General features: G+C 41.3%; 1 protein-coding gene and 1 long non-coding RNA gene across 4 annotated transcripts in view; one reads left to right on the top strand and one right to left on the bottom strand.

Annotated features, from left to right (window-relative positions):
• auh (AU RNA binding protein/enoyl-CoA hydratase) overlaps positions 1-25,853 on the bottom strand; it is an 82,890-nt gene that overhangs the window by 17,118 nt on the left and 39,919 nt on the right. For both annotated transcript variants that reach the window (XM_061800780.1, XM_061800781.1), the window contains 4 exons: positions 15,590-15,682; positions 13,276-13,332; positions 8,912-9,099; positions 8,766-8,816 (listed from right to left, as the gene is read on the bottom strand). In XM_061800780.1, coding sequence (XP_061656764.1) covers positions 8,766-8,816; positions 8,912-9,099; positions 13,276-13,332; positions 15,590-15,682 — 389 coding nt within the window. The remainder of the gene's footprint in view (positions 1-8,765; positions 8,817-8,911; positions 9,100-13,275; positions 13,333-15,589; positions 15,683-25,853) is intronic.
• Positions 15,800-25,032, top strand: LOC133491059 (uncharacterized). 2 transcript variants are annotated; one of them, XR_009792342.1, is made up of 2 exons: positions 15,800-17,246; positions 19,211-25,032. It is a non-coding gene; the product is annotated as an uncharacterized LOC133491059 (long non-coding RNA). The 2 variants fall into 2 exon arrangements; XR_009792341.1 differs by having other exon boundaries at positions 18,724-25,032.

The following is a 25,853-nucleotide window of genomic DNA, read 5'->3' as shown; positions in this document are numbered from 1 at the left end:
ATTACCTCAAACAGTACGTAATTGTCACCCTGTTCAGGGGGACGTCAATATAGTCACCCTAGGTGAACCACTGACTCCAACAGGGGAAAAACAAATAGCAAAATAGTTGATAAATAGCAAAATAGTTGAAACAGAACATCTGAAAAAAAAATAATTATGTGTAAGGACTAGAAGTTTGTAGAAAGCCAATGTCCAACTAATATAAAACATCTAAATTTGTGGATAACACAATATGACTTTGCTGGCCAGCTCAACATACACATAAAAAATATATATAGTTAACCTGCAGGATAAAATCAGAAACACACACACAAAAAAACAAAAACAAAACAACAACAAAAGCTGGACTCTAGATGATGTGAAAATGGCCATAAAAGGTATCACATCTCATAAAATTGATGTGATATAATTCGTCCAGGGAACGGAAGACTTGAGAAAATCTTACCACTTAAAATGGTGTGGAAGTACAACAAATTTGGCTGACAGCAAAGTACTTTCTCACAGCAGCAGGGAGTTCAAGGGTTAATATCGCGCATTTCTGCTAGATTTAGACAAAAACGAAAATTTTCTGCCGTTGGAAGAGCAAAATAAAACAACAATGAACCATTTGAAGAATATAGAATTGCAATGACTGCATGTTTTAAAGGAGGATTTAGAAATAAAGCAACTTTTTCTGCCATTGAAAGAGCAAAATAAAACAACAATGAAGCATTTGAAGAATATAGAATTGGAATTGTTTTAAAGCAAACAGTGGCATTCCTGCTGATCACACTCCAGGGAGTGTGTATCAAGGGCAATTAAAAAATTCTCTTCATGTGAATTCAAATAATCCTATCAAACAATGGATTGAAAAACATTGGGTTGACAAACCGACTGGCAGCCTGTAACAATACGTTAACCAAGCACGACACGCAGAAAGAGTGCTACAAAATAAGAAAGAAAATTGACACTTTTCTGACAGAGAAAGGAGAAATTTATGTAGCTTTATGCGAAACATCTAATAATTGTGGCCGCAGATGAGGAAAAGAGCAGCCATCTCCCCATCAAAAATGTCACAATTAATGCTCCCAAAATGTAACTTTTTAATTTGTCCCATACATTTGTTGGGAAGAGATGGCTTGCTGAAAACTAGGACTGGGCTTAATTCCCTCTCTGACAGGAAATATCGAAGTAAAAATAAATAAAGGAGTTACTGGGAGGACAGTTAAATATTTTACAAAATAGGAATCGAGCACTCTAATATTATACCTTAGATATTCCAAACAAACCTCCCACAAGAACAGATTTCTTGCTGCAAACGGCTCGAGACATGATTGCACAACCACAAAATGACGTAGGAAGTGACTCATTGCATGTGACTATGTAGTGTATGATACTGTAAACTTATAACAGCCCACACCAGACAAAATCATGATTGATAATCTGTACTCAGATGGTACATCAGTCGTGGTGGCAGGAACAAGACTGACTGACAAACTAAATGCACTACATAAGGAATGGACACCACCACACACGTCATTACAACGGGAGTGGAAGAGTTTGGGACAATTTGTTTTGGTAGTATGAAATGTTCCTGATTGGACAGAAAAACAACCAGATTTGGATTGGGACGACTGAACTGTACAGACAATATATTATTGGACAGTCTTAAACAATCTGAGACCAGATACTGCTGTATTCACGGTGGTATCACAATCTACACAGACAATACTGGAAAAATAGAGGAACAGCGACAACTACAGGGAACACAGTGACACATGCAGAGCGACTACAAAATTTGCTCATAGCAGTTCAATTACCAAAAGAAATAGCCATATGTAAATGTGCAGTACACACATCAAATACAGACAAGAATCATTAGGAAATGGATTTACAGATAAAACAGCAAAAGAAGCAGCAGCCAAAACCTTTATGGGATTAGCTGACCATGTAACAAATGAAGACATACTTTGAGAAGTGTTAAACAAAATGCAACAACAAAGCTTACCAGCAGAACTAAAAATGTGGAAAAAATAAGGTACGACATTACAAAATGGGAATTATGTCAGCACAGATACAAAAAAAAAAAAAAATTCTACCAAAAACATTTTTTAAGTGGGCGGCAATCTTGAGCCATGGGAAGTCTCAGGTCTCAACATGGAGAATGGTAGCCATGGTACAAAGGCATTACATGATTCATGGATTTAACTTGTATGCAAAAAACTTTTTTTGTAGGGCTTGTTTGATCTGTGTGCAACATGATCCACAAGGGAATATGCATCCAAAACGTGGTCAGTTTCCTCAAGCTACACATCCATTCATCCCTCCATCCATTTTCTTAGCTGCTTATCCTCACAAGGGTCGCGGGGAGGGCTGGAGCCTATCCGAGCTGTCAACGAGCAGGAGGCAAGGTACACCCTGACCTGGTTGCCAGCCAATTGCAGGTCACATGGAGACAAACAGCCGCACTCACAATCACACGTAGGGCAATTTGGACACAATGATAGATTTAGTCTAACTATACATATATTACAAGCACGTAATGGTCTCATTCCATTCAAAACACTGTTTGGGAGACCATACAAATTACCAATATTTTCCACACAATGAGAGATAGACGAATGATGAAGGAAAAAAACAAAACAAAACAAAAAAACACACAAGTGGGTCCCTTTCAGGAGTTATTAACAACCCCAAACAGCTTAAAAATTGCAAAAAGGGTTACCTGAGTTCATTTGTTGATTGTAGGAAAGTTATTGCTTTTGAAGCCATTGTTAACACAAACAAAACTAATTTGTTTTTATTGGCCACTTGTAAGATAGCTGTTCTCATTCCCACTGCCAAGGTCGCTGTAGTCCGGTTACACATGGGAGTGAGACTGCTGTCATAATGGTGACGAAACAGTTAAATTTTGCTGTCGGGTGTTGGATGAAAACGCGACCCGTGATTTTCATTTTTCTGTTCGAATGGTACCTGTGGGAACCACTCAAGGTCCCACCCTCAAAAAATAAATAAAATAAAATAAAAACAAAACAAATTGGATAACTACATACAAAAAACCTGTCCAAAAGATTGTGTTGTTTGCACAGATCCAGATATAATACCAATGCAATTAATTGATAATGAATGCAAAAAAAAAAAAAAAAAAGTTGGGGGATTCTGTGTATCCATTCACTTCTTTTGAAAAACAAAAAAACATTGTTTTCTCATGGCATGTCACCTGGATATTTCACATGCATCAATTTGATAGGACTAGAAACTAATTGGGAATTTTATCAGCATTGATATGTAAAGCCATTTTTGTGCCATTGTCATAGTGGTGCGGCAGTAACTGTCTTTTTGATTTTTTTACGCCGGATGCCTTTCCTGACGCAACCCTTCTGCATTTATTCAGAGAGAGAGCTGGAGCCAATCCCAGCTAACTTCAGGCAGCGGCAGACTACACCCCGAACTGGTCGCCAGCCAGTTGCAGTGCAGATGTCGACACCATCACAGAGCGGGAGTCGATCCCACGCTGCCTTCACTCGAAATGTCCCTCTGAGGGAAACCCGAACTACAACGTGGCCTGCGAGAGAAATGAGTTTGACATCCCTGCACTACACCATCAGAAAAAAAAGTAACAAGTTACTGTGCTTTAATAACCTTATTACTGCCATTTGTCTATTCATCCTATGTTCGTTTATGAATTAACATCTACAGTACATGCAGTTTTACCCGAAAACTGGCATAGACTGAGCAAGAGCTGAATGACATGGACAAAATAGCAGAAAGAAACACGTGGATACACCTTACACACTGTAAAAGGTCATCTCAGCTGAGTCACCCAAGGGGAAATGTGAGCAAATTCCAGCATACGGTGGGTGCAGATTTATAGTATCTGAAAATACCCGAAGGCTGGTGAAGATTTAAAAGACACTTGACTCATTTAGGGGTGACTTGGTCGACATGACTTCAAAATGGCTAAATAATATGATAGCATGTTGGGCTGTAACATTGACAGCCGTAATGATATTTTTGTTCATATGCTACTTTTGGACACCTGTAAAGCTGACAAAAATACACAACAACAGAACCAATAATTATACTCAGTCAACTATGCCTACCACACATAAGATAAAGAGGCACAACCTCATTTCAAATAACATTGGTAAACAACTATGCGGGAGTCACCGAGGCATGAGAGGAGGACTCCATGTGTGCCTCCCAGTGAATCAGTTCACTCCTTTTTCAATTCCTTGGCAGAGTCTAATTGGTGGGTATTCCATCTTTGGGCTTATGCTAAAGGAAACCTCCACTTTCTTCTCACCATTTGCCAATTTAATGCTACCTTAAACCCGAATGCCATACAAAAGAGTACGTATACTGTGGAGGGAGTATTTTAACCGAAAAAGCCAGAGGAACATTTTTTCATTATTATGAATTATTATTACTGGTTGTTATTAATGTAGAATGCAGCTAATAAGGTAAACTATAGTTACATCACATGCATGGGCCCTGGGGCACTAATGAGTGTCATTCCAACAGAAATCCCAACACAATGTACCTTGGAGGTAATGACTAAAACAACTAACACCACTTGTCAGAAATGGAAAAGTGTTTATCCAACAACTAAGGCAGTAAATGATAAACTGATATTTTCTACTAATGTTGCATTGAATAATTTCTCTTGTGTTAGCTTTACAGGGACAGATTTTAAGGTGGGAAGTCTCAACAAAACATGGTGTCATGATATCCATCTGCAAACTGCCCCACTGCTCCCATGCAGCGATTTGTTGTGGTGGTGTGTTGGTCAAAAGTTGTATGACACACTGGTAAATGCAGCAGGAACGTGTACACTGGTATCACTGCTCTTATCTGTGACTGTGTTTCCATCCAAAGCAGAGGATATACAATTGGCCGCATCCATCTTTGGACCTCCCCTTGGGTTCTCCCAAAAGCGAAGGTCCTCTTGGAAAGATGGAGATCTGACATACATTGATGCAAATGGCATCCCAACTGGATACCAGATGAGTATAAGTCGGTTCACGAGATTGCTGCAGGATGGGAATCCATCTTGTTATGGATAACTCTGAATAAAAACGTTGACAGAATCAACTACATACATTACAATGTACAGAAACTAGGTAATTATACGGAAGCAGGCTTTATTGCCATAAGGGAAAAACCACCTGCAAACTCTCTCATGACATTCCAGAACCGCATAGCGGTCGACATGCTCCTGGCCGAGAAGGGTGGCGACTGCTCAATGTTCGGTGACCAGTGTTGTTTATTCCAAATATCACAGGACCTGATGGGTCGCGCACAAGGGCCATTCAAGGCCTCCGCACCCTGAACCGCAAGATGAAGGAGCACTCTGGTGTCAACACATCAGCCAGGTCTGAGTGGTGGGGAAAAAAAAAAAAGTTTGGCAAATCTAAAAATTTGGTGTTCTGTCCAGGTTTCTATAGCTGTTTGCAGCTATTTTTGCATTGTGTGGATGTTGTTGTATTCCCTGCATAAAGGCATCACTTAACCTACTTATAACCACTGCTATTGCCCCGACAAATTCAAAATTGGCAGAAATATATCCACTATTGGCACAACAGAGTAATGACAGTGATATTATTGACCACTATGATGGCGTTATGACTTCTCTTCCAGACCTGTTCTTTGATCCAGAAGATTACAAGTAATTAGTGCTATATTTTCCTCTGAGTGTAAGCCGAAAGGGTGATCTATTAGATAATTTAAGGATTTGAGCAAATGTAGGATAAATAGGAGGATAATGTAGAAATAATTGTAAATAGAATTAAGTAACTGCTTCTGACTGCAATGAAGAAATGCTTTGCTCTGCTCTAGAAAACGTGGTCGCAAATGTAGGATAAACGGGGGAAATGTAAGAATAATTGTGATCATAATTATCATACATCTGCTTCCAATAAAGAAATGCTTTGCTCTGCTCTAGATAACGTGGCAGCCTCCTAGCAGGAGATAGCAAGAATAAAAACGTCTAATCATCAGAACTGTTAGAACTGCTGCTTGTTAAAGAAATGATGACCACACGTGTATTCAGCAATCTTCCACACATGCACACGCACATGAACAAACATGTACACTTTGTTTCCAACTCTTTTGCTTGCCGTCTCCTTTTTGTAACATCCATGTAAATAAGAGGCGTCTTAAAACTAAATAAATAGAGGTGCTGAGGAGAGAATAATCAGAGAGCACAGTGGTGAATTGTACGAGACAGTTCCTTTCCTCTCTCCTCGCAAGACTTGAACTGGTGTCTTTGCTTCCTTTTTTGTCCTGTTTAATAAATGTCTGATTGGTGAACCTCACAAACCTCTTTCCTTCAGTCAGAGCATTAAGATGGGTCGTGGCTAGGTCTTTCAACATGACAATGACCCGAAGCACACAGCCAGGAAAACCAAGGAGTGGCTCCGTTAGAAGCATATTAAGGTTCTGGCATGGCCTAGCCAGTCTTCAGACCTAAATCCAATAGAAAATCTTTGGAGGGAGCTGAAACTCCGTGTTTCTCAGTGACTGCCCAGAAACCTGTCTGATCTAGAGAAGATCTGTGTGGAGGAGTGGGCCAAAATCCCTCCTGCAGTGTGTGCAAACCTGGTGAAAAACTACTGGAAACCTTTGACCGTTGTAATAGCAAACAAAGGCTACTGTAGCAAATATTAACATTAGTTTTCTCAGGTGTTGAAATAGTTATTTGCAGCTGTATCCCACCAATAAATTGTAAAAAAAAAAAAAAAAAAAAAAAAAAAAAAAAAAATCATACATTGTGATTTTTGGATTTTTGTTTTTAGATTATCTCTCTCACAGTGGACACGCACCTACGATGAAAATTTCAGAACCCTCCATGATTTCTAAGTGGGAGAACTTGCAATATACCAGGGTGTTCAAATACTTATTTTCTTCACCGTATTTTTGATAAATTGCAACCAGGGATCCTATTCTGTGAGTGACTAGTATGTAATACTGGTTGTATACTATGCAGTATTTTATTAAAATTAAAAACCCTGCACAAATAAAAGGTTTGTGTACATCCAGCCATTTTCTTTGCCGCTTATCCTCACAGTGTCGCGGGAGTGCTGGAGCCTATCCCAGCTGTCAACGGGAACTGGTTGCCAGCCAATTGCAGGGCACAGAGAGACAAAGACCTGCACTCACAATCACACCTTGGGGCAATTTAGAGTGTCCACACAATGAAGTTATGGGAAAGAGTAGTGGAGGCTAGACTCAGGACAGAAGTAATATCGTACCACAGATGCATTATTTGCCTTGAGGATGCTAATGGAAAAGTACAGAGAAGGTCAGAAGGAGCTACATTGTGTCTTTGTGGATCTAGAGAAAGCCTATGACAGAGTACCAAGAGAGGAACTGTGGTACTGCATGCGTAAGTCTGGTGTGGCAGAGAAGTATGTTAAAATAGTACAGGACATGTATGATGGCAGCAGAACAATGGTGAGGTGTGCCTTAGGTGTGACAGAAGAATTTAAAGTGGAGGTCGGACTGCATCAGGGATCAGCTCTGAGCCCCTTCCTGTTTGCGGTGGTAATGGATAGGCTGACAGATGAAGTTAGACTGGAATCCCCTTGGACCATGATGTCTGCAGATGATATTGTCATATGCAGTGAAAGCAGGGAGCACGCAGAGGAACAATTGGAAAGATGGAGACATGCACTGGAAAGGAGAGGAATGAAGATTAGCCAAAGTAAAACAGGGTATATGTGCATGAATGAGAGGGGCTTAGGAGGAAGTGTGAAGCTCCAGGGAGAAGCGATAGCAATGGTGGATGACTTCAAATACTTGGGGTCAACAATCCAGAGCAATGGTGAGTGTGGTAAGGAAGTGAAGAAACGGGTCCAAGCAGGTTGGAACAGCTGGCGAAAGGTGTCTGGTGTGTTATGTGACAGAAGAGTCTCTGCTAGGATGAAGGGCAAAGTTTACAAAACAGTGGTGAGGCCGGCCATGATGTACGGACTAGAGACGGTGGCACTGAAGAAACAACAAGAAGCAGAACTGGAGGTGGCAGAAATGAAGATGTTGAGGTTCTTGCTCGCTCACTTGGTGCTGAGCTTGTCGAAGCATGTCCATGTTCACCGGCTATTTTTCCTGTCAGCAGGGTTTTTTTTTTTTTTTGCCTGTGGACTCTCCCATGGATGGCATTTTTCGCCAGTGTCTTTCTTATGGAAGAGTCATGAGGCTAGCGAGCCCTACCAGTCTTTAGATTTTGTTTGAGGTTTTGTGGCCTCCTGGCTGAGTTATGGTCGTACTCTTGGAGTAATTTTAATTGGTCGTCCACTCCTGGGAAGTTTTGCCACTGTTCCCAGTTTTCCCCATTTGTGGATAATGGCTCTGACAGTGGTTTGCTGAAGTCCCAAAGCTTTCTAAATTGCTTTTCAACCTTTTCCAGATTGATTCATTTTACTCACTTTTTTCCCCCCACTTTTCTCATTTCTTCTTGAATTTCTTTGGATCGTGGCATAATGCATTGGTTCTTCAGATCTTGTAGCCTACTTCATGTTCTCTGACAAATTCTGCTTAAGTGATTTTTTTGATTCAAAAAGTATGGTGGTAATCAGGTTTGTGGCTTGTGAAATTCAACTCACCTTTCCCAAATTTGTGGTTAGTCACAGGAGTTTTACTTTTTCACAGAAGGTCAGAAAGAAGTACCAGAATTCCATACATAATTATGGTCCTTTTTTTGCACACGTACTGGAAAACTAACCATATTGTGCATGTTAAGGTTAGGGTTAAAATAAAAATAAACCACTCCCACATTGCAGACTTACCTCTATACCCTGATTCATGGCAAGTTTTGCCATCCTGACTGCAATTGGACCCTGCAGGAACAAAAATGTAAGAATTAAAAGGTCCATAAACCACATGACAAAATTGACTGAAAAAGGCATAAGGCTTTCCTCGAATGCTTTCTCACCTGAGGGTTAATCTCACGTGCAAGCTCCAAAGCACGCAGGTAGGCAGCATCTCCCCTCTGATTCTGCTCCACAGAATGACTGACCAGACCCAGGCGACAGGCTTCTGCACCATCTACTATGCGGGCAGTATAGATCAACTCTTTAGCACGAGACACACCAATCACCCTGGGGAGACGCTGAGTACCACCTGCACAGAAATAGGGCAACATGACCTCATTGACATTAATATGTGCTGTATCAATCTTTGTGGCTTAGGCTACTTCAATTTTTTTTTTTGTCGCTAAAAAATATTTGATGACTTTAAAAATAAGAAAAAGGTGGGCTGAAAGGAAAATTTAAAAATTGCAGTGAGCATATACATGTACACTATGAAGAAAACATACTGTACAAGTATATAAAACACACTGGGAACCATACCTGAGCCACCTTTCTACTAGTACAAAATAGCTGTTGTGGATTTGGACTCTAAATTGCCCCTAGGTGTGATTGTTGAGTGCAGCTGTTTGTCTCAGTGTGCCCTGCAATTGGCTGGTAACAAATTCAGGGTGTACCCTGCCTCCTGCCCAATGACAGCTGGGATTGGCTCCAGCACTCCCGCGAGCCTCGTGAAGATAAGTGGCTCAGAAAATGGATGGAAGATCATTCAATACTTGAAAGCTTTATTTTTTGTGACAGTTTATCATAAAAAGTAAAATAACTGTTGTAAAAACTTTTTCATTGAGGCTAAGGGTGTTAAACAGCTAGCTTTTCACAATGGTGTTGAATAGCTAACCAAAGGGTCAAAGATTGAGGAAGGGTCAAGACTCGGTTTTTATAGTCGGTTGAACATTTAGCCCAGGAGTTGGCAACCTTTAACACTCAAAGAACCATTTCAACCCGGTTTCCACGGAAAACACACCACTGGGAGCCGCAAACCCTTTCTGATATTTAAAATCAAGATGTTAGCCTAAAATACCCTTAGGATTCAGCGCGGTTACTTTCCTCCTGTGAATCTGGAAAATACACAAATTATTGACAGTTTTAAAACCTCTTTGTATGGTATCATATATGCCGTATACTTAATATATTTGCTGGAGAAGAATATTGCCTGTAGTTTTAAAGGATGGAGGATGCAGCATGACACAAACGCAAAATGTAATTAATTTAAAAATCTTTGACAAAAAGTAGCCGCATGCGAAGCTCTTCCAGTCCATTTTAAACGTGTGGAATATGTAGAGTGAAAAAAATAAAAATGCTGTTGCTTATGAAATCCATACATTCCATTCATGTTTCAGAAAATTGCAGTACATTTTATTTACTAGATGAACACATTTTGAACTCTTGAACTCAAAAAAAAAAAAAAAAAAAAAAAAAAAAAAAAAAAAAAAAGAGTTGGTCTCTTTCAAATGTATTGAAAAGCTGAACTTATCCATCTCGCAAACAAAAATGTCGTGAGCCATCATCCTTTGGGCTTCTGGAGCGTGTAACAGAGCCAAGATATGAATTTAAAAATATAATGGAAAAAAAAGCATTATTTCAGTGAACAATGGAAATAAATAACTGTCAAGAATATATATTTTACCTGGTTAATGGGATTTCTGCTACTGAACCTCCACACAGTGTCTGGAAATCGGAGCTGTAAGAAGTCACTTTCATTTTTTCGCAGGACTGTAAGATGCAGTCTGTGAGCGTGAGCAATGTTTTTTTTTTTTTAACATAGTTCATGGTGGAGAATAGCTGCTCACATGCATATGTGGATCCGAAAATATCTCAGTATCACTCCATTTGTGATTATGAGTAAGAGCGCCCTTCTGTCAAGAAACATCTTCAAGATCATTTCTCAGACTTTTAGACTTAAGACACTCATATAGCTGTGTTGGCTACAGTATGTTAGCCAGGTCCAGCTTAAGATCAGGTTGACTTATACCTGCAAATGCAGTCTCATTTAACAGGGAGGGGCCAATGGTTATGGGAAGGTACAGGTAACAGGGAAGGACAATGTGGCTTTTTTCTCTCTGAACGTCATCCTCCAAGCATTCTCCCAGCATGCTTTTCGCCACTAAGGAGGTCGTTAATTAAATTTTGCTGGTGTTACATCATTTAAAATGCGACTACAGCTACATTCAGTTAACCACATTTCATTTAATGAAAAAAAGTCCAGATCATAGGTTGTAATGATGTCATTAATCAACATCGATCTTTTACCAAGTGACCTGAAATTAAAAAGAGCTAGTCTTGCAGACATAACAAGAGACAATGGTTTGATATACAGCAGGGGTGCCCAGACTTCATGACCTCAAGGTCTACTTTTCAAGCAGCCAGCCTCTCACGAGCTGCTGATGGAGGGCGGGGGGATGATGATGCTTTCAAACTGTTTTAAGGTTGTTACATTGCCTCCTATATTTAAAATAGTATACTTATACTACTTTTATACTTATACTATACTATACTATACTATACTTATAATATAGTTTTTACCCAGTGACCTGAAATTAAAAAGAGCTAGTCTTGCAGACATAACAAGAGTCAATGGTTTGATATACAGCAGGGGTACCCAGACTTTATTACCTCAAGATCTACTTTTCAAGCAGCCAGCCTCTTGCGAGCTGCAGATGGGGGGTGGGGGTGGATGATGATGTTTTCAAACCGATTAAAGGTTGCTACATTACAAATACAGAATTTGCTTTTTGTGCACTGTATTGTCTGTGCTTTCATCCTGGATCAGGCTGTGCCAAGGTGGAATTTAAAAATTACACACCATCTCATCCTGCACTTTTTATGTTGGCTTCAGACAAGACCTTTCCCACTTGGACAAGAGAAAATCTCGTCTAGTTTAACCAGTTTTTCTTCGATTATTCACATACTTCGACAGTCATTGCATCTTAAAACAACAGCATTTATTTTTTAACTTTCCCCATTAATATCGAAAGTAACCAAAGCAGCATGTCTAGCACATCTTTGCTCAACGTGGTGCTAAATAAAGCAGCGGTGGGAGATGCTGTCATTATAAAACACATTGATGGGCTGCTTAAGTACTTCTCATGATCCTGCCGCTCCAGCCCAGGCTCTGCGGGTGCCCGCGCAAATTGGGAGGCACATACCTGCGCCTCATGCGGGCTGATTATCCCCTGTATATATAGGACCTGGTGACGACTGGTCCCTCGCCAGATCGTTGAGGTTCATGCCCCGTTCGAGCATTCCCGTATCCCTGATCGTCAACCCGCGTGTACCGGCCTTCGCCTGTTCTCCGACCGACCCCGTAAGCCTGACTCCTTTGACACTTCTGCCTGCTTTGATCGTTCTCCCGTGTACCGACTCCTGCCTGCCCGTTGACCTACTCTCTACGCCCGACGTCCCAACTACCGCTGCTGCACCTGACTGCCTGCCTGATCCCCGACCATTGAATAATAAATGTTTTTCCTGAATTACCTCTGCGTCTCCCGAGTCCTGCATATGGGTCCTACCTCCGTTCCGATGGGTCGTGACAGAACGATCTGGCCAAAACAAGACCCAGCAGGAAAGACCTGGCGGCGCCGGGAACAACGCAAGGTGGACCGACTGCCGGAGGACCAAGCCTGTCCGATCCGGGTAGGCTCCATGGCGTCCTCCGCTTCCGTGTCATACGATCCGGCGGCGAGCTATGAATACGTCCCGACCACGACCCGTCCAGCACCGCATATTCTTTTGGACTTGGATTTTTCGGACTATGAGGAAGACCTCGATTTATATGACCAGCTGCCTGACGACGACTCAGATTACTTCAACTATCAGTCTCTTTTCTGCGAGAATACGTGAATTTCATTTGGGGTTAATCAGAGGAACTTGAAACAGTGGCATGTGTGTTTGAATGTAATTGGTTACCTCACAGCCATATCCTCAGTTTTCAGAGGGTGAGCTAACCTGTGCCACCACACAAATGCTTATCTTTACTTCAGCACTTCTCCTAATGAGGTTTGATAGGTTATTGGTCACATTAAAAGGTGGAAAATGTTCAGATATTTATCCCAGTTACATTTTTTCTTTTTAATATCTAGCTTCTGAACAGTGGTGTGTAGATTTTTATAGGCATTGCACTTTGCTTTTTTGCTTTTCTGAGGCTACAAACCTGAACCAATCACAAATTCCTGAAAAAAAATGTGTTCGCTGTTATTTCCTCAGTTGTAAACAATGCAGATCGGAGGGTAGGTGCTTGTAACTTAAGAAGGTGGCGCTCAGAATAAATTGGAAAAAAAAAAAAAAAAAAAAAAAAAAAAAAAAAAATCGGCCCAAATGTATTTAATCTCCTAGCCTTAATCATGTTTTTTTTTTGGGGGGGGGGAGGGAGGGGGGATAAATTATCAATAAGTATATTTCCTTAAAAGTTTGAGTTGAAAGAGAGTCTTACCTGCCCCAGGAATAATAGCAAGTTTGGTCTCAACAAGTCCCATTTTTGCAGCATTCGCTAGAGGGACAAATAGTATCACAATCAATGAATCTTTTGAAGGTACTGCATTAAAACAGAACAAAGAAGAAAAATAAATGTGCATCAGCATACATGTAATGGATAAAAGCATTTGCGTACATTATTTTTTAAAAAGGAGACTGATTTTCGCATCTAACCAAAACGACTGACAGTATTTTAGTTATTTAAATAATTTCAATGAAATTTGTTTTTCTATCCATCCGTTTTCCAGATACACAAATTAAATGTTTCGACCAGTCTCTCTCATGCTTTCCAACAATTTGCTTTGCATTAGTATGTAACCCGGGGGTGCCAACCCCCCATCCACAAGAAAGACCAGAAACCTGCATAGAGTGTGTCAGCATCTGACCCAGAGACCGTCTCACCATACCTGGTGCCAGTCCAGGCACCCCCACCGAAAACCAACTGTAGGCCAGTGGCTACAGCAAGGCCAAACATCTAAAATTTTCGAGAACAATACATTGGTATTGTTTTTAATAGTAGAGAGTGCCCTTCGACATTAGCAGTTCACTGTTCACGCTCCCACATATTCTTAACTGTAATTTCACAATCGTTAAGGTCTTATGTGCACACTGAGTTCCAACATTTGCAAATGTTGTGTGACTTGTCTCACAAAGTACACTTAAACACAGTTACCCTATCAGCATGTATGCCAAGCAACGTGTTTAAGAGTGTATAAGCTACAATATGATGGCAGTCACAATGTAGTGAGCAAAGCAAAGCAAATTTATTTGTATAGTGCATTTGAAACACAAGGTATGCACAATGTGCTTTACATGATTAAGAGGATTTGGAAAAAAAAGATGAAACATTTAAAACGGGAAAAAAAACAAAAATAAAAGCATGAGAATAAAAGAGTTTTCAAGCTTTAACTTAAACAAAATTAAAAGCATGAGAATAAAAGTTTTCAAGCTTTAACTTTAGAATTTGAGCTATATGCTCTGACGTCTTCGGTCTGGTCAGAACTTGAGCTGCTGAATTCTAAATGTGTTGCAACTGTTTGATGCTCTTTTGGGGGAGTCTCGCCAGAAGACCATTACAGTAGTTAAGTCTACTTTAGATAAAAGCATGGATGAGATTTTCCTGGTCTGCTTGACACATTCAAAGCCTTGATTCTAGCTATGTTCTACAGATGGTAAATAGCAGTTTTTGTGAGTTATTTGTTGTGACTGTTGAAAGGTCAGAATCAATCAAAACGCCAAGATTTTGGACTCAGGAACAATTGCAAGCATAAGAAGCTTACATTCCCTCACACCCTGCCTGTGTAGGCAGGTCATTACTGATGATGTTGTACACACTCATGGTGTCACATAGAAATTAAAATCACACCACAGCAAAAAGAATAGCAAAACTAGCAAATAATAAATCTGATAAAAGACTCAATTATTTTGTGAGTAATTATCTTATTAGTTGCTAGTGTGATCATATTAGTTTCGATGTGACACCGTATGTACAACATCAGTAATGATCTGCCTACATAGGCAGTGTGTACGGTAATGTAAGGGTCTTCTGGTTACAGATGTCAAATCCAGTTCTTCCTCACTGCCTCGTGACTGCCATCATATGTTGTCTTACATACACACTAAAATGTGCTGGCATGCACACTGATAGTGTATTAATACTGGGTCCATTATTTGCAGATTTTCATTATTCGCCAGTTAAAGGAATGTAACCCCTGCATGAATAACGGGGGAACACTGGAGTTTTTAAAATGTTATTTTCGAAAAAATAATGTACATTTTAAGTGAATCACATTTTTCTTCTTGTATTCAACTACTGTACAATGTTAATCTTCAAACTGCATGTTACAGTAGCTTACAATAGTAAATGTACTCTTTGGAAAACGTTTTGGGGAATACCAATTCAGAATACATACAACATACATAAATACAGAACCAATGCCTTACTGCACTACAAGTATTTTAACAAAAGGTAGCACTTGGTGAGCTAACTATTTCTTAAATGGTACTTGGTCTAAAAAGTTTAAGAACCACTGCTGTAGACAAAGAAAATATAATTGATATAGAATATATAAGTAGCCCTACGATTTACTGGTGAACACTCCAGGATGAAGTGGTATGTAAATGGAAACATGAAGACACAGTCGCTATAACAGATCTAAAAAATAATTAAAAAAAATCCAGATGTAAGATGTGCTGAAAGATGTAGGGTTAACAGCAATAAAAATACAAAACAACATCTTTTGTCATTTCAAAATCATACTAAAGAACCTTACAGGCAACTCTGATGTCACACGCAAGGGCCATTTCCAAGCCTCCACCCAAGGCAGCTCCATCGAGTGCAGCTATTGTTGGCATTGGTAGTTTACCTATTGTGAAAGATGAAAAATTCATCAATTCCTACATATGAAACAGAATTGATTTACAAGATACTGTACAAAAAAGACAACAAAAGCATTTAATGACCATTTCAACTTAGTGCTGCAACAGAAACCTCATTCAATTTGTCCACATAAATCATCAGGACAATTTCATCTCCTCCTTTGTGATGGTGGGGTTTGTGTGTCCAAGAAACTTGTCAGGGGCTTTATACTTCGGGTAGGGCCAACTAGGGCAAGCACATCCAAAATAAAAGACAACACAAAGTACAACTTTCAAACCCTTATGATAAAGAACTTTTGAACACTATTTCCCTCACACGAACATAAGACTTTTGACTTATGCATGTGTTACATGTCAATTTCGACTAACGTCCGCTTTGCTCACACCAGTAAAATGCGACAAGGCAGTTGTATTGAGTTTAATACAATTTAATCACACACAAAAATAGAACACAAACACGAAAAATACCGAACACAAAATAGTTCAAAAATAGATTTGTCGAGCTAAAACGGTGAATAGTCAACAATGTTGAACGAATGTTCCCAAACAGACAAATGTTCTTTCCAGTGAATATTCCAATTTAGCGAATGTTCCAGAAATGTCCAAAGACGAAAGGCAGCAGGCGTCCGTGTAGTTCGTCACAAACAGTATACTTTGTCCCAAAGCAGTGGTGCAGTGTGCAGAAGCCTCGTTAATGTTCTCTCTCGTCCAGATATAGGCACTCCTCAGAACATTCCAGAATTCGGCATCACAAAGGATCCGCATCATAAAGACACAAGAGCATGAAAGGAAACTGCATCACAAAGTTATAATGACTTAAAAGAATGAAAGGAAAGAGCGTCACAAAGACCCGCGTCATAACAACCTAAAAGCATCAAAGGAAAATAAAGAGGATAAAGAATGAAAATACACACACACACACACACACACACACATAACATATTGAAGACTATTTTACTTTTATTGCACTTTCATTATTTGCTTAAATATGACGTTATACATTTAATCAACAGATAAAGTGTTGCCCATTTGCTAATCAGACAAGGATGTGTTGTGGAGTCGGTGGTTGTACTTGATCTTTGTATGCAGAAAACCGGCTGGTGTCATCCTCCTATCCCAGGCGTTGCCATGGAGACAAAAGACACCAGATAAGGAGCGGAAAGTTACCATCCCAGTCCAGGACCAGACTGGGGCAGCCACTTCTACCATGGACCCATACATATAAAAACCTCGTGTTACTGGGCAGCTCTTGTCTCCTTCTTTGGCTATCCTGCCAGAAGACACACGTCTCGTGTGCGGCAGATACCTACATAAGACCTGGACGTTTGGACTGCACATTTCTTTGTAATAAATCCATTTGGTGTAACTTTTTCTAATCATTGGTCATATCTTCCTCGATTCTTGAACACGCGTTGGGTCCAAACTCGCAAATCCCTACAATTTGGTGACCCCGACCGTAAGTCGTAAGTTTAACACAGGAGTGTTATACGGACAAGTCAAGGGTGGTCGTCTGTGCTTCTGACTTCTCCAGGTTGCGGCCAAAACCAAAAGGTAAGCAGGAGCCTGTTTACTTTCGAATTCTGCATGTTGAACTGCCTAAATTTGAGAAGTCATTGGTATCAGATTGTTCATGCCTCATATGAGTTATTGAGAATAAGAGATAAAGAGAATAAGAGAAGTTGTATATCCTGTCGTAGCTGACGTATATTATTGTAGACGTAAAATTGCACTGTGAGGTTTACCTGTTACACCTAAGGGGGATGGGATCCCTTAAAAACAGAGGGTTTGCCATCGGTTTGAGCCTGGGACGTCACAAGGTGGCCTACAAAAAAACCGAATAGTATAGGCTAATTTGTTGCGCGATAGGAATTCGGCTGGGTTTAGTCGAAGAAGAGTGACCACTAAATTAAATAATCATGGATGTTGAATTTGATCATGAATGTGCTGAATATAATCCAACTAAAGATTAAATGTACATTGAAATTGAGCAGCAAATGATGCTTAATGTTGACAAAAAGAAACAAGATGAAGAAAGGAAGTGCGCATTAAAATAATGGCAAAAGCACAACTTGGGTAAAATTCGCGATTCAGACAAACTGACGATGACGGTATAGGACATTGACAGAGACTATGTAAATATAATATAAATATAATTGTAAAAGACTATGAAAGATGTAAGCGAGATATTAGATAAGGACTCATGGAACTTAAAGAGGCGAACAGAGAAAGGTGCACTGCGCATTTAATGATGGTGACGGTGACGGATGTTGGAAAGGGACCAGGAAACTACCCGGTGCTGGTAAGGTGGCATGTGACGTTGAGGGCATCAAGGAGCCCATGAGGAAAAGAAGATGGAGCTGAGAAAAATTGTATTTGATATGTAGACGCGAGTGAAGGACTGCAAAAATGAGAAAGGATGCACGTCGAATACGCACACACGGACGTGCCCTGAATCACACTTAAGTACACCACACACACACACGCATACTTGCCGATGTGCACTATAAGGACATTCAGCTCATGACCTGCAATATGGTGTATTAGAGGGACACCCCTTTCCGCTAGTCGTACAAAGACGTCGTATAGATCAAAAATTTGTTTTGAATTCTTCTTTAAGAATCTGGCTTCAGAAGTTCAATACATGCAACACAAACAAAGATATAAACACCTGCACACACACAGGGGAAGCAAGAGGCGCTGAAGGGGGGTTGGTGAAAACGGTCTTGCTGATTTGATGTGAAGCATCCTCTCACATGGGAAATAACACGATGACTATTACATTATTATTATTATATTATGGCAGCATGGTGGCGCAGCTGGGAAAGCTTTGGCCTTACAGTTCTGATGTCCCGGGTTCAATCCTGGACCGCCTGTGTGGAGTTTGCATGTTCTCCCCGTGCCTGCGTGGGTTTTCTCCCACATCCCAAAAACACGCAACATTAGTTGGACACTCAAGGTTGCCCGTAGGTGTGATTGTGAGTGCGACTGTTGTCTGTCTCTATGTGCCCTGCGATTGGCTGGCAACCAGTTCAGGGTGTACCCCGTCTCCTGCCCGTTGACAGCTGGGATTGGCTCAAAGCACTCTCCACAACCCTTGTGAGGATAAGTAGGAAAGAAAATGGATGGATATTACATTCTTATATTATATAACAAGCAAACAAAACACTACAACGTTGAAAACTTCTTTTTTCTCAGGCTTTTTAGAATATATCCACTTTTTGATCATATTACTTGCACTGTATGCAGGTTTAATTGTCTTTTTTAAATTGTTTTTGTCATTTTTATTGTTTTTATCCGATTTTAAATGTTTTCTTTGTTTTCAAATGCCTTTAATCATGTAAAGTTACCTCGTGTATGAAATGCGCTATACAAATAAATTTGCTTTGCTTTACAACGATGCCCATGACAGAAGCTCTAGCAGGTCGAATATACAAGCAGTTTGATCTTAAAGATGTTGATTGTCTTACTGCTAACTTGTCTCGTCTCTCTTCTGGTGGTAATGCATGGCTGTCTAGTTTTGTGGAAACTTTACAGGGGTATACAGTGCATGGGAGACTGGAGACAAGCAGCATCAAGATCATACACTAGTATTGAACACCGAGAAATCGAGACAATTGCAGGTATGCTTAACGTACCCAATGGAACCATATTGAGAGCAAACTTCGAGCGTCTGGCCGCAGCTATCAGAGAGAGGTTCCCCACTCCTGTTACAGACGCACCCGCTTCTTTCCCCAATTTTGAACGACCCACTTGAGCACTTGACTAACTGTACTAAACTTTGGACTGAATCGACTGGACAGTCTGGTTAGGAAGAGGATATGTTCAGGACTGGGATCCTGGCAGGTCTCCCTGAACCAGTACATACCACTCTTAAAGCTGACCCTGACCTCCTGTCCGGAGATGAGTCTCGATTTAGACAATACTTAGTGCATCACCTCAAAATTTATTCAAGCCAACAACAGGGTGAGGATAATGAAATTACTAAACTCCAAAAACAACTTCTTAACTTGAAAGTAGCACAGCCAAGATGTAAAGGTCCAAAACCACACCAGATGTAATTTTTTGGCAGACACAACCACCGAGGTTCTAGGGTAATAGCCCGGGGGGGTGGATACGCAGGAAGGCGTGGAGGGGGAGAGTGCAACATCAACGTGATCAAGGGTGTTTTGGTTGTGGTTCTCTCGATCACTGGATTAAAGACTGTCTTCCAGCTCCTCCACCTCAAGCTCCAATGCAAGGGCGTGGTGGCAAACAAATGAGGGGGCCAAGGCTGAGACAGAAATGACAGCTTTGGCAGCCCACCCTGACAGCAGAATGGACAGCAGCAGGTTAGACAGTACCACTAGCGGTGCCCAGGAAGCCAGGGGTCCGGCGATGGAGGCTTCATGATCCCCATCTCTGTTGCAGGGCGAAATGTGAACACTCTCGTTGACACAGGGGCAACGCACTCCTCACTCAACATTTCGCTCCTGGACACTTTATTGTCACAACACACTGTGCAATTGATGGGCTTCTCAGGGACTCAACAGGCCTTGCAATGGACTCAACACTTACCGACAATCTTGGCTGGACAGACCTTCCACCGTTTGTTTATAATGCCAGCAGCTGACACCGTCTGCCAGTCTGGACAATGGCTTATGACACATGCGAGTGAACCAACTCCAACTGTGGACATTTATTGGGCCCGACTTGAACCAGAAACACCGCTCAAACCTGGTCTCACACATCAATTTCTGTTGTGGAAGCTCTGGTTAAACACTCTTAGGGCTTACCTGCCTCCACTTGTTCCATATCGTTGCACACTATATTGCGACCTCAACCATGATCTAGTACACATGGAAAACTTTGCATGCATACAAGGTGATTCTTGGGACATTACATCCGCACATACATACATAGCAAGAGAGAGTGTAGCAGCATCCTGCTCTCTTACACCAGATCAAATGACATGGTTCAAAATGCAAGAAGAGTCAGTACCCCACATTTCACTCGCTCTGTCTCCAGGACATGAGGCCCGGCAGCAGGGACCTATGGCGAAACGACAGACAACTGACTGACTGGGAGGACACACCACTCCCTAACGTACAGATCTCCAAATCTACAGATGCATACTGCATAATTTTACCTGACGCACCTCCGACAACTAATATCACCATATTAGAACACGAGACCATAACTAGAAAACACGGACGTGACTACGCTGACCATTACGACGCCAAGTCAATGTTAAACAAACTGCCTAAATTAGTTTGGTCCTCTGGACTCTTTGATGTTGGACATTGTACAAAGACACCAGACATTAAAACTCTATTTTTCTAGGATCTTATTTTTACAGACCTCAATATCCTTGACCCGCACCTGCTAACCAGGCGATAGAGGACACTCTCACTGGCCTGTGGAATTCTGGAGTCTTGGAAACATCCACCTCTTCGTGGTGTACACCACTCAGGCCAGTTTTAAAAGCAGATGGTAACACTTAGCATATTAGCTAATCGGTGACCTTCTTGGGCAGAGTGGTGTCCTCTGAAGGATCCACTATGTCCTCGGAGCATCGTTCTTTTATTCCACAGATTCTCCTCATCCACGTGCTGATCTCTCTGTCCAACCTCTAACTAAAGGCAGGATTCTGTTCACTGATGGTTGCTGTTACCGTACGCCAAATGGCTCTTTGGCTGCGGCGGCCGCCGTAGTGGAGCAGCAGCCCTAAGGTGAATTTGGAACTTCCTCTTCCGTACTAACATCTGCTCCCTCAGCCTAGGCAGCGGAAGTGCTTGAACTCTGTCTTGCACTGGAACTGGTGGTCGGACAATCTGTCACTGTCTATACTGACTCAGCTTACGCTGTCTCTGCTGCTGTGTTGGACCTGTCTCCCTGGAAACTGAATTATTTTAAAACAGCTAAAGGTACTCCTATTGCACATTTGACAGTGATCCAACGATTAGATAAAGCCCTGGCCAAACCTTCGGCGGTGGCTATTGTCAAGGTCCCTGGCCACTCAAAATCCACTTCAACCACAGCCCTCGGCAATAATGCTGCCGACTTTGCTGCCAACAGGCTGCGGGCTATGTCCCACAGATGCTTGTCCAATTATTTGACAAAGCCTCTCCTGACCTGCCTGAACCTCTGTCTCATAGTGAATTGGTTAAAATACAGCACAACACCTCTCCTGAACAAAAGATATTTTGACTGAAACTCACTCTTTGGCTCATATTGGCCCCAGAGCCATGCTAACCAAACTTTGCATGTGGTGGCATCCTAAAATATCTGACTTGTGTCATGCCCACTGTCGTGACTGTAATATTTGCCAGCTACACAATGTTCGCCCCACACTTAGACCGTTGCCAGGTTCATTTGACCCACCTACCTGGCCTGGCGCGGAACTGTTCATGGATTTCCCAGACATGATTACTCCTGTTCAAGGTAAGCGCGACCTTGTTGTCTTTGTTGACACCTCTTCAGGATGGCCTGAAGCCTATCCCTGCGCTCGCAAAGATGCCATGTTGGTAATGAAAGCTTTGGTGAACCACTGGATTCCAACGTACGGTTTCCCTGCTCTCATCCGCTTAGACAACGGTGCACATTTTACATCCACACACCTAGCTACTGTAGACAAGTGTTTAGGGTTAACTCACAAGTTTGGTTGTGTTTATCACCCCACCAGTCAAGGCTCAGTTGAACATATGAAATCGCACGTGGAAGGAAAAACTGGCTAAAATATGTAACTCTTCCAGCATGAATTGGGTTCAGGCTCTTCCCCTTGCTCTAATGTCTGTGAGACAAACTGTGTCTCGCCTTACTGGTTTCTCTCCTTATGAACTTCTTACAGGTCGTCTGATGCCTGGCCCTTCCTCCTCACTCCAACCGCTGGAGGAGGGTGTTGTGTCTCCCAAGTTTTCTCATAAAATGTTTTGGACACAACTGCATTCTTTTGCTTCTAATTTCTCTTTACAGATCCAGGACTCTCTTCCATCACCACCTCCTACACTTGATCTTCCTGAATGGTCATCTGTCTCCCTTAAACGACTCTCTCGTAAGTGGTCAGAACCTGTTGGTCTGGCCCCCACAAGGTGACTGCTCGGACCTCCAAAGCCGTCCGCTTGGAGGGAAAAGGAACTAAGTGGTTTCATTATTTTATACTTCGCCCCGCTACAGACACTTAATTGCACTTATTTTATTGTTTGTTGTTTTTTTTTTTTTTATTGCTAACCATGGTTCCGAGAGATGGTCCAATTGCTTTTCGGACCAAGAGAGGGAGAGCAGGAATCTATTATTATTGGCGTTATTGTTTTTCTTGGTATTTTGATCTGGGAAATTGCTCAAAAATACCCCATACCCACACCTACATCAGTGCCAGCTGTGAGCATAACCCACCCGGAAAATATTTATCACGGAGAAGAGTTGTATTATAAACAAAGCCCTATCTGTTGATGAGTGGTTTACGGTTTTGACAGGTGTTAGCGCAGTAAACAATAATTGGTTACGATTAGCAGAACATGCGGCGAATAAAACCCCGAGTGACTGTGTTGTATGCATGGGACCTAGACCTTTGTTCCGTGTTTTCTTCTTCTGTCAACTCCACCTGTGTTCTAGATCTTACGAAAAATCATATGCCAACTAAAAATGAATGCAAAATTTGGGATACTGCTCACCCGGTAACACGAGCCCATAACAACAAACCTGTTTAATCGTGGTGTGGCGCGCCAAAACTTCAACTGTATTTTCCTTAAAGATAATGGTGCCCCAATTGACAATATCGCTGCTGATCAGTGATCAGTCACCCAGGAAACACCTTTCTTCCAACCTGTGAGCTGTACTGATGTGTGGTGGTGGTGCGGAGGGAACCGTCTCTTTGACCACCTCCCGCGCAACAGTACGGGCAGATGTGCATTAGTAACTTTACTTAAGCCCTATTTTCGTTGTTCCTATCACCCTAGATGATCTGGCGGTTGCTCCTGAACACTTCAAAGAAGCTCTTAGCCTATTACACCATTCACGTAGGTCCAAGTCTACCTGGCATGGTGCTGACGACCCCACCTAAATTGACGCTTTTGGCGTCCCCCGTGGTGTCCCAGCTAAATAAACTGGCTGATCAGGTAGTTGCTGGTTTTGAAAATACACCTGTAATTTCCGCTCTTTTCCCCGTTACTCCTAACGAAAATGTTGACCGTATCAATTACATACATTGTAATGTGCATGGGCAATTCCACCCTTGAAGCACTTGAAGCTGTACATTAGCAACTTAAGGCCACATCTATTATGACTTTCCAAAATAGAATCGCATTAGATGCACTGTTGTCCGAGAAAGGAGGTGTTTGCCGAATAACACCCAGCCGACGGATGCCGCACTAAGGCCGCAGATGGACTTAGAACCCTTACTAAGAATATGAAGGAACACTCTGGTGTTGACACGTCTATGTGGAATAACTGGATGAATGTGTTTGGTAAATGGAAGGGTGTCATTTCATCAATCTTCATCTCTCTGGCTGTTTTCACCTCTATTTTCACTCTCTGTGGATGCTGTTGCATTCCTTGTATTTGTTCTCTTTTAACCCGTCTCATTGAGAAGACGACTGGTGCCACAGCTGATGGCCACGATAATTATGTCCTCATTAGACCCTCGCCCCAACACACTCAAGATGATTTTATTGTTGCTATCCCTCCCCCTGAAAATACTAAACTTCCACCGCTTCCTGATTGTCATAATGTCACCATGCCCCGTGATTGCATTGTCCTTCTGTTCTACTGATACTTTTTACGTGATATTACTTTTTTAGAAATGTTTTGCTGTTTTTGAGTTGTCTAGTTCTGTCCTGCAGGTTTAAAGCAAGTGTTCTGAATCTTGTTAAAAGGTATGCTTGGACGATTAGAGAGGGTTTTATGTTTTCCATATCTCTTGAAGTGTTAGTTTTGGGATTTTTGTATTTGTTTTTGTGATCTATTTCATAGATCAAGAGAGGGAATTAAGATTTTACTTTTATTGCACTTTCATTATTTGCTTAAATATGGCGTTATACATTTAATCAACAGATAAAGTGTTGCCCATTTGCTAATCAGACAAGGATGCGTTGTGGAGCCGGTAGTTGTCCTTGATCTTTGTATGCAGAAAACCGACTGGTGTCATCCTCCTATCCCAGGTGTTGCCGTGGAGACGAACAACACCAGATAAGGAGCGGAAAGTTACCATCCCAGCCCAGGACCAGACTGGGGCAGCCACTTCTACCATGGACCCAAACATATAGAAACTTCGTGTTACTGGGCAGCTCTTGTCTCCTTCTTTGGCTATCCTGCCAGAAGACATTCCTTTGTAATAAATCCATTTGGTGTTAACTTTTTCTAATCATTGGTCATATCTTCCTCGATTCGTGAACACGCGTAAGGTCCAAACTCGCAAATCCCTACAATATGAAATACCCTTTTCCTGGAGATGGGGCTCGAAGGCCAGTTCCCAGGTCTGCAACCTTGGGCACGGGCCTTTTACAACCCAGAGACAAAACGCACACACGCACACACATTTATACATATGTATATAAATAAAACAGTTGAAGCCAGAGGTTTACATACACTGCGCAAAAACATTTTTTTTGTCTCACTGTCTGAAGTCAAATCAGACTAAATCTCTCATGACTTTTACATTAGTTAGGATCAAAATTATTTGTTAAATGCCACAATAATGGGAGAGAATTTCTTAGAGAATTCCATATTTTCTTTGAGGTCAAAAGTTTACATACAATTTCCCCGAGTATTGAGTAGCATTTACTTTGAACTCCATGTCATGGTTCAAACATTTTGGATAACCTTCACCAGCTTCTGAGAGTACTCTGCTGGAATCCTGGCCCATTCCTCCTCACAGAACTGGTATAACAGTCAGGTTTGTTGGTTGCCTTGCTTGCATAGAACTTTTCAGATCTCCCCACAAATTTTCACTGTGGTTCAGATCAAGGTTTTGTGATGGCCACTTCAAGATATTGACTTTGTTACCAGAAGTATAGTGCCAAAATAGTCATAAAGTAGCATTGTAACTAAAACTACTTAAGTTATAGTCCATTTGGAATAATCAAGTTTAAGCTTCCTGGCTAATGTCTTAATATCTCCAAGTAATTTTCTTTCATCATGACTCCATCTATTTTATGAAGAGCTCCAGTTCCTACTGCAGCAAAA

This window comes from Syngnathoides biaculeatus, chromosome 17 (genome assembly GCF_019802595.1).
Source record: "Syngnathoides biaculeatus isolate LvHL_M chromosome 17, ASM1980259v1, whole genome shotgun sequence".
NCBI lineage: Eukaryota > Metazoa > Chordata > Actinopteri > Syngnathiformes > Syngnathidae > Syngnathoides > Syngnathoides biaculeatus.
This window is presented reverse-complemented; position numbering and strand designations above follow the sequence as displayed.